This window comes from Asterias amurensis, chromosome 9, assembly GCF_032118995.1.
Source record: "Asterias amurensis chromosome 9, ASM3211899v1".
Classification (NCBI taxonomy): Eukaryota; Metazoa; Echinodermata; class Asteroidea; order Forcipulatida; family Asteriidae; genus Asterias; species Asterias amurensis.
Genome location: NC_092656.1, coordinates 12,478,263 through 12,490,760, shown reverse-complemented (window position 1 = coordinate 12,490,760; position 12,498 = coordinate 12,478,263). Strand labels below are relative to the sequence as shown.

The window sequence follows — 12,498 nt, the reverse complement described above, 5'->3', positions numbered from 1 at the left end:
CACAACAACATCTTAGAGAACTTGTCATTTTTGTATAAGATAAAACTTTTTGACTGTATGAAACCATTAAATTTGTACACGGCATTCTCAAAATAGGCTCTGTGGGTGTTTAAATACCCAAAACATAATAATATTAAACCGCTTTCTTTTTACAGGACACCTCCTTTTTTCTTAAGTTTTTTTTATACACATTATTGTTTTAGGTTTTTGTTTTGAAAAGGGATAGTTTAAATGATCTCAGCAACAACAAACGAAATCTGAATGTGTTGTCTGAATGCCTTGACCAAACTGTTTCATTAATGTTTTGTGTATTTCAGCGGCAGAACAATGAATATTTGACATTCATGGCGGCCATCTTGAAATAAAAAAAAAAGCCCCTCCTCCTCCCTCCTTTTTTTGAGAAGCCCAGAAACTAAACGTGTTTCTTTTTTACTCGGCCTTATTGTAACAAGTGTAAGTTATCAACAAAAAAACAAAAATACAGGATTGAAATTGTAGGTGTTTAATAATCAAATTTTAGTTATTAAACGGATATTTAAAATAGGCCTGCCTCTCAATTGCACCGCTTGCTTCAAAGGAGAATAAATGGTCTAAGCAACCTTTTTCGCTTGCCATTTTGCTGTAGTAAATTTCTCTGTAGTGCATCTGACCATGGAGGTAGAAATTTCTACCTCCATGATCTGACTAAGTGGTGTTAACGGAGCTGTTGGTCTGCGTTCAGGCCACCACGTATTTAACAGAACCTATTATACTTTTATCTGATTTCACATGGGGGGGGGCAAGAGCCCCCCCCCCCCCACCCTCTGGTTACGCCACTGTTTATAATGGAGTTGTTGCATGGGCCAACGACCATACGACGCCATGAATAAATAAAAATAACCTTTGAATTTGAAACTAAATTAATTAGAGCGGGATTTTAACCTGTGTCTTTGCCACGTGTCGGTGCGGCAGGGGATTATGTTGCCCCGCCCCCAAGATGTTGTCCATCATTATGACTATTAAAAACTGTGTAGAATTTTCGTCTGATGGCGCCATGTTTGGAATCGACTTCCTTGAGTCCCATAATATTGAGGAACACGTTGACTTGGATCGGTCGAGTTGGTCTATAAAAAGCATTTGTAACCGAGTCTCGCGTGTATTTTGTTTCTTTGACCTTCTATGTAGCCCTATATAGGACTCTTCCTCAGTGCACAGAAGATACAGTACAATACGAAAGTATAAGGCCGCCAGGGCTAACCTATAAGTAAAACTACAGAGGGCGCTACATGATTTGTTTACAGGCAAGACGGACGACAAAATAATGTCCTGTTGTTCATAAAGTGCCACAGACATAAAACTCTTATGTGTACTATAAACTGAGGGGCAGGCCTGAGTAAATCATGATTTGTGTATCTATCCCTAGTATTAGGCAGGTGAACGAAGATGAAAAACCATTTACGGTAAGGAACACCATGGAGATATATAGCTCCACGGAAACACTAACCATTAATTCATGAATTGGATGATTTTTTTTATTTTGCTAATCGACCCGACTGGTGATCTGGGGTGGATTTCACAAAACAAAGGTAGTCCTAACTTAGAACTAGTCCTAGGTAGGCAATGCTTAGAGATAGGACCAGTCATAAGTTAGGATGGGTTACTGGTCCTAACTTAGGACTGGTCCTCTCTTAGCATTGCATAGGACTAGTCCTAAGTTAGGACTAGTCCTAAGTTAGGACTACCTTTGTGTGAAATTCACCCCTGGTGATTGTCGAGTTATTGTGGAGTATTCATAGCCAAATGCTAGCACTAGCTGCAGTGCACTAGAGTTTCCTTCCTCCATCACCATTGTTAGTGACTGTAAAACTAATGTGGCCAAATAAAATTGTAAAATGGATTGTACGCCATCAACAAACAAGAGGAGATGCGACACTACACCAACATTACAGTTCTACTGACAGCTAGTAGCCTAGTACGAGTGTAGTACCAGTAGGTCTATTTTATTAATGTTAGTTAGGCCCTACTTTTTAATTAACAGTCTAATTAATAAATAAATAAATGTTGAAAACAAACAAATCTTAAGTATCTGTCTGACTCTGACTGAGTATCGCATTATTGGTAGACCCCTGGCTGACTTCTCTCAATTGTCGAAAGGCATACAATTGCGTCTTGAACAAGCTGTCCATAGCATCGTCTGATCACAATTTCTCATTGTAAGTAATGGTGATTCAATTAGGAGGCTAAGGGGGCCCTATACATTGTGTAAATCATCAATTTGATTGATGAACAGCCTCCTTAAATGTTATAGTTGTAATCAGTGAGATTTCAGAAACAAATATTTTTTGATTAATTTTACCAATCCTAAGGCTTGTATCTTCATTAAAGTGTTTTGTATGTTGTAATTTATTGTTCTTTGTGCAGGCTTATCAGGTGCATGTCCGAGTGTCAAGTAAAACCCACATTGTTGAGAAAAGATACAGCGAGTTTCACACATTACATAAACAGGTTAGTAGAATGTATTTCAACTATTCAAATGCGAATTAAGGCACTGGACACTATGTCAAAGACCAGTCTTCTCACTTGCTGTATCTCAACATGCATAAAATAACAAACCTGTGAAAATTTAAGCTCAATCGGTTATCAAAGTTGCAAGATAATAAAGAAGAAAAAACACCCTTGTGTGCTTTCAGATGCTTGATTTCGAAACCTCAAATTCTAAATCTGAGGTCTCGAAATCAAATTTGTGTAAAATTACTTCTTTTTCAAAAACTATGTACGTCACTTCAGAGGGAGTTGTTTCTCACAATGCTTTAGACTACCAACCTCCCCCATTACTCATTACTCATTACCATGTACATGTAAGGTTTTACGCTAATAAGTATTTTGAGTAATTCCCAAAACTGTGCGCTGCCTTTAACTTTTTAGTGGTGATACAGTGCTTAACTTTTTTGCAAAAAAATTTGTTGAAGTCCGCTGGGCTTTTTTTGTTGTAGCTCCAAATTTCTAATGGACCAGAGATTAATTTACAAAATTATATGTTTTTATTTGACCGAAAATAGAGAGGAGTAAGAACGGATATCACTCTACTCTTGAAGGGCCACAACAATTTTCCTCTGGTAACGGGTTCTCTAAGAATGCTTTTTTTTTATGATTTTGAGTGGAACAATGACCAATTTACTAGAGCAGGATTTGAACCAACAACTTTCGGATAAATGTGCTGGCGTTCTACCAACTGAGCTAGCTGCACGTTTGGTGTTAATTTTCAAAGACCAGTCTTCCCACTTGGTGTATCCCAACATTTATAAGCATTATAACAAAACAAGCATGTGGAAATGTGAGCTCAATTGGTCATCGAAGTTGCGAGAAAATGATGAGAGAAACAACACCCTTTTTGGACGAATTTGTGTGCTTTCAGATAGGAATAAAAGACTTCTGGCTAGAAGTCTTTTATGTTAGTGAGAAACTACCTCTTTCTTAAAATCTATGCTACTTCAGAGGGAGCCTTTTCTCGCAATGGTTTATGCCATCAACAGCTCTCCAATGCTCGTTACCGAGTCAGGTTTTAAGTTAATATTTGTTTGCAGTAATTACCAAACTTGTACCTTCCCTTTAACCCTATGTTGGTGGTTTCCCTTTTTGTTATAAGTGTGCTTTTACATGTACCTCTTGCTTCTTGAAATGAAGGTGAAGAAAAGCATGGAGACCCCAGACTTTCCTCCCAAGAGGATGAGACAACTCACTATGAGAGGGATAGAGCAAAGACGACAAGGACTGGAGCAGTACATACAGGTTGGTTGTGACTAGCTTCTAAAGCCCTGTTCGCATTGGACTTAATTTGGGTAAACTAACCAACCAATGGGTACGAACAGCCCACAAAGTTTTCCTCCCAGGTGACTTACCCGACCCGAATGGGTAGTTAAACCGAGCCAAAGGTGCCCAGGAAGATTGACCAGGTCAACTTAACCGAGCCAGAAAGTCCAATGCGGACGTGACAGCTCGGTTAAATCTCCCATCCGTCCATGACCCATAAGAAGCCGACATGTTTTGTCCAAAAATCCGTCCGTGACCCGAAAGAAGCTGACATGTGTTGTCATGGAAGAATAAGATTTACGTGATTATCAAACTATTCAACGTTATGCAGGGGGCCAGCTCGGTTAATTTACCCACAGTCTCGGTAATTTTACCCCTGTCAAATAAATCCAAGTGCGGACGGTGGGAAAGTTAACCCGTCGGAACCTTACCCAGTGTCATGGTTAAGTTAAGTTACCGAAAATATTAATCCAGTGCGAACATGGCTTATTAGGGTAGTATCCCGTTCGACCGCAGTCGTGACACTTGTGTCGCTGAGCAAGACGCTAAAACCAAAAGCTCGCCACCCAGCCAGGGGTAAATGGTTTACCTGTGAGGGCAGAGATGGTTCTTGTGATGGAGTTATTTTTGGACTTGTTGGTGTCATATGAAAGTTGAGTCCATAAGCTATCCATACACACCTTTCCCCCTAGAATCATTCTTTTTTATTATTCGGCAGCCATTTCAAAAGTGTCTAGTGTTTTTAGACGCACTGTAGTGTTAAGTGGAGCCCTGATAAGACTTTCTATGTTTCTCTTGCTTTAGGCACTTCTTGACAGAGATAATGTTCCCAAATCTCTTCTCACATTTCTGCGAGTGAAAAACTTCAAGACCATTAGTTATGAGTAAGTATGTTACACGTTGATTTATGAATCTGTGTTAGCTTCACACGACCATACTGTTAGTGTTTATTTATTTATTTCCTTTATTCACCCAGGTTGAGCCAAATCAGTATAAAAACTGGTTTCCATTTGGGCCCTGCACATATACAGTTAAGAACAATAAACAACATTATTTTAAGACACTTGATACATGAATTTGTACTGACTTGATTCAAGGCTTGAGAAACAGGCAACATCTTGGCAGTATAAACTGCAAACTGTTTCTTGAAAGTCACAGCTTGTGTTTCAGTTGAGTTGATATTTTCACTTTTGATATTTGTTTCAGTTTATAAAATTTACCTTTATAGCTTTTTAGACTTCCTAGAGTTACAAGAAGTTTGAATACGACAATTACCAATAATGTGCATAAAAGACTACGTACATGTCCATGTACAAGTACATGTAGGCCTAAGCGGGATTAAATTTGAGCAGTCAAGTTCACTGAGCCCAAGCTCCGGTGTTGTCAGCAACAGAGTGTGGGTTGGAATCCCGCTCATGCCACCTGTTCCCTTGAGCATGAGACGTAACCATGTGTGTAACAGCTTCGTAAAAAGTTAGGAAGGTCATGCAGTCTGCTTGAATTGCCAGACTCCTAAATGTATGGGATGATGCCCATACCTACATCCTTACAGACTGTAAAGGGGTAACCCTGTTTCAGCCCCGGGAGTAGTTGGCAAATTCTTATATAAATAGGCAGGCCTTGATCTTTTCCCGTTAAGGGGCACAGCAATTTCCCTCCAGTTAAAGGGCACCGCTGGGAGGAGAATGTCAATTTGTACAGGAACCTTGTACAGGGCACAACAGTAAAAGCACGGGGCACCATGGCATTCCTTTTGGGTGCTTTGGGTTATTTTGAGGCAATTCAAGTTTTTGTGTTTTATACAGAATTGGTGAGAAACAAAAAATTGTGAAGATCACAGATCTACATAAAACTTACACGGTCTATGGATGATGATAGTAGAAAACATCCCTGGAAATACTTATGTATGAAATGTCATTTTGATGGGAAATAACTAACCGACAATTTCCTGTTCGGAGTTTATCACTCAGTGAGCATTTTTAGCAGGGGGTGGTCGATTTTCATGCAAAATGTTCAAATGGATTTTCACTGTTTCCTCCATGACCCAGATCGATCTCAAACCTCTACTGGTTTGTTATTTTTATTTATTTTATTTTAATTCTTCTGACAAAACAATAAAACAAGCACAGGCCGTCCAGGGAAGAGCAAAAGTAAAAAAAAACTGTCATCAAAAAAGATGTGCCCTCCCTAGATGACCTACATATAACTCCCAGTTAGTTCATGTATGGTAGATTACAAAAAGTGCTTAGGGTCTACACTGCCAGCAACTCTTTTTGTTAGCAAACAACAATTCTGTATGTTCCTTTAAGCGCCATGAGAGATTTGGTGTTACATGTAAATAAGACATACCATCATCATTGTTGTTATATGAGAATTTGGTGATACAGGTGAGAGGTGAGTTGTTACTGATTCTGAGTTTTGCATGCTCTTTTATTTCAGCTCGCTCGATGAGCTCGGAAAAGAGGTTCCAAGGTACCTTTAACACTCACTTGTTATTCTTTTTCTTATTCTTGTAATACATTGCTTTACACGTAGTTTGCAGTATACATGTATATAGACTAGCTTCTTCACAAATGCTCGGGTAAACACCTGTACACACAAAGACCTAATCGCAAATACTTGGTATGTACCTGTTAGGCGTGGATTTAGGTGATTGCTGATTATAGTGATCAAGTTTGATGATCCCTAGCTTGACCAGCCTGCACTTCAAATCAACAGTGCTTGCACATTGCAAAAAGGTGTAAGTGCTGGGCATACATAGTGTGGTTGTTAGCTACATGATGACCAGCATGCACCTTATCATTCCATGGTTAACGCTGGCATACATAGTATTTGTGAAGTAGCAGCGTTCTCCCTCAAAGGCAGTGGACACTATTGGTAATTACTCAAAATAATTATTATCATAAAACCTTTCTTGGTCACGAGTAATGGGGAGAGGTTGATAATATAAAACATTGTGAGAAACAGCTCCCTCCAAAGTGATGTACATGTAATTTTCGAGAAAGAGGTAATTTTCCACGAATTTGATTTCAAGACCTCAGGTTTAAAATTTGAGGTCTCGCATCTGAAAGCACACAACTTTGTGTGACCATAGGTGTTTTTCTTGTATTAATATCTTGTAACTTTGACGACCGATCATGCTGATTGAGCTCAAATTTTCACAGGTTTGTTACTTTATGCATATATGTTAAGATACACCAACTGTGAAGACTAGTCTTTGACAATTACCAATAGAGTCCAGTGTCTTTAACATGTTTAACAGCGGTCTGCTGGCCATGCAAGCCGAATCATGAGGACCAATCAATATTCTCTTCATTCTCTAACTCAGTCATGTGTCAGTGATGAAAAACATCCAATTTAAAAAACATGTATTTATGCTAAGGGGACCAGTGAAAAGAAACGCCAGACAAGTTATGGCATTTCAGATCTTTTTGCTTTCCTTATTACTTGTTTTGCAACCTTATTGCTTTCCAACCACTGTGAGATTGGCTTTTTTGCCCAGTGATAGTGCCTTTTGTTTGTAATTTTGGTCTACTTCAAAGTCGATCAAAATTGCTTTAAAGGTTCTCTCCAATGACACGGTTTTCATTTTCTGCTTAACCCTCACCTTCCCAACTATCTGATTTCCCCTAATACACAAACGCTGTAACAAACGCCCAGCTTAGTGAAAAGCTGTAATAACAAGATAAAAGGGTACATTGCTATCTATCGCTAAATTTCATTTCAAAAGGTGGTCAAGTGTTTGAGATATCACCGAAAAATCTGGAGTGAATACATGTACGTCCATGCCAGAAGAATAATCCCTATTATACACAATCTGAGAAACAATGCCGATAGTAACGCTTCTCTGATTCATTTGGGCACAAAAACTGATATCTTTTAACATAATCTTACATCAACGAGAAGTGTTTTCAAAATGCTTTATACTATCGAGTGCTGCTCTAAGCTTCTAACCAAATGTGTTGTTGCCATTAACCTTCCCTTGTGTCTTGGTTAAGTGTCTTGGTTAAAGACACATTTAAAGGATTTTGGGTACTTTTTCTAACACAAAACACAATGTCCACAGATAAACACTCGACTTACACAGTTTGAAGATAATGATAATACAAAGCTTCCCTTAAAATATTAGTTGCTGAGGTGCTTTGGTTTGTTAGAAATAAGTAAAACAATGTCATTAAAATACTTTTAAAAGCTAAAATAATTTTCGTCTCATGATCAGTGAGACAAAAATTATTTTCATGACATTGTTTTACTCATTTCTCAAAAACTACAGCTCCTCAACAACTAATAATTTCAGGGAAGCTTCATACTATAAATATCTTCAAACTGTGTAAGTTTAGTGTAAATCTGTAGACATTGTGTTTTTCGTTCTACAAAAAGGAAATAGACCTTTTAACCAATAATATTTAATTCATTGGATTGTACATGAAGGTTACAGTCATAATATACACATTTTTGATAGGCCAAGTGTTGTACTTACAACTTCAATGCATGTAAAAGAACCCAGTCACACTAAATTGCAAAGAGAGGTGGCCTGGTGTTTTTGGCATCAGATGCTCTTGCCTCTTGTGTCTCATCTAGATGCTGAATAGGCTTAAGGCCTTTTCACTCGAGGAAAATAAGCAGGGGGTCCTTGGTCTTAAGAACACACTGTTGTTTAATCCACATCGTGTGAAAGGTACCTCTGCTTAAATAGGCACGGGTCCCTGGTCTTTTTAAGACCGAGGTCCAGACCTCCGTCTTAAAAACACAACGTTGTGAAAATTATACCACGATCGTCCGTGTGTGCTGTGTGAATGGAAATTGCTTGCGTAGCGAAGGACCCTGGTGTGGCTGGAGCTACCACGCATGCGCGCAAGAAGAAACACGTGGTGCAAGAAAATCAAGATGTTCGACCCTGTTATATGATAACGTTAAACCCTTGAGCGTGTGCACGACTCCTTCAAGAGAACAAGTTTTCAAATGTTTACCTTTAGCACCACAAAAGACGAATGTTCTGAGACATGGGATGTTGGTTTCTGTGCCATGTGAAAGGTCCTGTTTGAGTTTTGAGTTTGACCAACGTCCTTGGTCAAGACAACTGCCACCGGAGACCAAGGACCCTAGTTTGACTTTGTCGTGTGAAAAGGGCTTTAGATGTGAATAGTAATAGCAGTAGAAGTAGACATGGTAGAAGAACATGCAGGAGGCAGTAAATACTGTTTATAATTTATTGTTAAGCCTGACTTATAAGTTTGCTGTGAATGCGATACAAATTTTGGCGTCATCAATTTTCAATGAATATTTGCAACAGTTGAACTGTGCTTATTAGTGCTTAACTCCTGCGAAACATTCGCATCGAAAACACCCGTGTGACGTCAAAATTTGCTTGTAAACAAAATCACGTGCTTGACCCTTTGAGTGTGTAGGTACATGTATAGTGCAAGGATCTGAAAGTAAAGTTTGTTAGGTCGTTGTAATCAGTTTTTCGTTTCAGGGAGTCGTAGTTTAACCATAGCACGAGTTAAAGCAGTCAATATTTGTTTTATAACACCCTAACAGACAAATAATCAGTCCCCTCTGACCTCTACCATGTCTACTGTCAATCACAGGCATTTCACCATAGTACATGTATATGCCTTCGATTTGTTGTCACAGAGCTAGGGAATGTACTGAGTATGCCTGTAAACAGTGCTAACACTTTGTCAGTGTGCATTTATGGGTAAAACCAGAAATAACCAGTTATAGAAGTTTATAGTTTTATACATTGGTCAGTGCTTTAAAAAAAAAAAAAAAAAAAACGGTACAAAGTCGACCATCCTACTGTCTGACCATTCCTTATCATCCGATGTGGTTTTCTAATACATTCTACATGTACATGCATAAATCTTGCTTGCATTTATGTCATGTGTTAAATGTATAGAATCAGTACACAGTCAACCCTCCTACTGTCTGACCATTCATTATCATCCACTGTGGTTTTGAAAGATACATGTAGACACATTAAATATAAGCCAGCCTGCATTATGATGTCATACATGTCATATGGTGAAAGCGTATCTCAGTCATGTCAGTACAGTCAACCCTCCCACTGTCTGACCATTCATTATCATCCACTGCAGTTTTGAATGATTAACTACATGTACATGTACATGTACATAGTTACAGTATCAGGTGGCCAATGCATCTTCAAAGTATACAAGACACTTCAGTGCAGTGGGATGCATAGTTACTCCACCCTACACAACCTTTGCAATTAAATTTGTACCAAATGTTCATGGAAAATCCGTAGGGGGTTCAAAGACAAATTTTACTTTCTGTTTTTGGAACAGTTCAATTGTTATCTTATATAAATGTTGATGCAAAGGTACTGCAGGCATGCAATTAACACAAGACAGTTTCATTTCAAACGGTGGTCGTCCTTTTGAGATATCGGTAAAAATCCAGAGGGCTGCCACACAGGAAGTAGAATTGGGGGCATAAAAATGGATAACGCACAACTACATACATAACTTTGATGTAAAATGTTTTTCAAAAGCTGCAGCTGTAGGCTTCTAACCAAAAGTTTTTATTGCCACTAATTTTAAGAGTGACTACCAAACATGCACCTTCCCTTTAAGTTATTATCTAAAAATTATATCCCTGACGGACTTTCTCTTATTTCTAGTTCCACCCACCAGCCTGTGATGTCATTTCAGAGTGACGCCTACCTTCACCCATCAACCTGTGAGAGTGATCTACATGACAGCCTCGATGAAGGCGTACGACTCGGTCTCTACGAGGACATGTTGGAAGTCACATGATGCACAGCGTAGCCAATGATCAACATCAATTGTATAGATTTGAAATCAATTTTCCTGTTCCCAACTAATCCTAAGCTTCTGTTGGTGCACGACATCGTTGGCGCATTTTTATACCGGCGCCCAATTTCATCAAGCTGTTTTTTTATTTAGCAGGGAAAAAAAGTTTAACAAACTTCTTTTCGTAGCAAACATGTGTGGGGTACCAGTCGCAACTCTGTATATTTCATTGAATGTTGGCTGGTAACCTGTTTTTGCTTAGCAATATTTGTCTGTGCTCAGCATGTTTTTGTGCTTAAACAGTGTTAAAGGGTTTATGAATTTGAGCCCACATTGGTTTACACTGTACAGTGATTCACGGGTAGCCTTTTTTGTAGTAGTTTGATATAGTCAACAAAAAAGATGACATGTACATCTATAGCACCCTCCTTCAGTAAATCCTAACAAAGTAGAATCGCTATAAAGTGTACTGCAAACTGATGGGTAGCAAAATGCGCAAAGAACGTCTTGCACCAAAAACTAATTTTAAGCCAGAAAATTGCCAGAGTGTATCTGTCTGTTAAATTGACCTAGAGAAGTGTGATGTATTATTGTCACAATAATATGGTGATCCATGTCATCAGGCAAAACAAATCTCAAGATCAACTAATTTCCTTTTCTTTCTTGATTTGCATGATGTCAAAATACTGGGGGGGAAAAAATAATTACATGTGTGTCCAATAGACATTTGTAGTTATGGGTACTGCGTCTTGTCCACCGCGCGTCATCCGCAGACAAAAATTACGGTATATGATGTGATGATGAACACGTAGGTTACATGGTGTCTCTTTTGATTAGAAACACCAGAAGAACAACTGTATAATCAGTTTCAGATTGTACTGAACTTTTTTTTTATTTTTTTTTATTTATCTTCCGTGATATAGAATTTATACTGGTACATGTACACACTCTTCTTGACAGTAGTTGTGCATTTGATTTGGTTTTTGCCCCAACACAGTTGTGTTTAAAAAAAAAGCATACACACATAATTATATATTCGAACTGCCTCTAGCCACTGAACTAGTGGTTAGATCTGGGCCCAATTTCATGGCTCTGCTTACCGCCGCATTCTGCGCTTTCGCTCACGATTCCCCACTCGCTTACATGCAAGCGCCGATTTTTTCTGTGCTAGCCTTGTAAGCGTAGAATACCTAGTAATGTGAAGTACGCACGCGCAGAAGCCAAAATGTCCTGCTAACCCGTGAAATACATGTACGCTTGCTAAAAGCACAGAATTCCCTGCTTCCGTAAGCGCCGATTCTGTGCTTACGGTAAGCAGAGCCATGAAATTGGGCCCTGTTCTACCATATCAAAGGTCGTGGGGTCAAATCCCACTTGAGAAATATGCCTAGTGGATTTATTGTTCACAGGACACGAGGCAATTTTAGAAGAAAAACATCTTTATCCTTGATGCAAAATCTAATAAATCAGTTTTCCAGTAAAAATCATAAATGTGTGAGATACTTTCCACCAATTTAAAAAATGTTGGTAAACATGGAGAAGCTTCGTCAGTGGCTTTGGTATGGTATACGTATTATTCTACACAACAGCCACAGTATTATAACACACAACAGCCATTCACCCAATGTCTTTACATGTACGATGCTTGATTCAGACTTTGCTTTAGCTCTTCATTAATCAACAATCGTATACTTAAACTTCTTCCCGACCACTTAAGCTTTGAAAGGTAATTTTTTATTTTATTATTATTTTTGGGGGGTTTATAATAACATTTAACCATCAATTATCAATGCTTAATTGAACAGTAGTTCAATATTGTCCAATATCAGGTCACAATTTATATTTGTAGTTTAATGCCAATGTTTTGCAAAATAGATTATGTTCCTCTTTTGATAGCTAATAAAGATTTGTTTAAATGAAAACTAGAATA

General features: G+C 38.4%; 1 protein-coding gene across 1 annotated transcript; it reads left to right on the top strand.

Moving 5' to 3' along the window:
- Positions 1-1,279: 1,279 nt before the first annotated feature.
- Positions 1,280-12,498, top strand: LOC139942344 (sorting nexin-24-like). Its single transcript, XM_071939178.1, has 6 exons — positions 1,280-1,439; positions 2,401-2,484; positions 3,664-3,768; positions 4,594-4,673; positions 6,229-6,261; positions 10,436-12,498. The coding sequence occupies exons 1-6, from the start codon at positions 1,380-1,382 to the stop codon at positions 10,569-10,571; spliced, it is 498 nt and encodes a 165-aa protein (XP_071795279.1). The 5' UTR covers positions 1,280-1,379; the 3' UTR covers positions 10,572-12,498.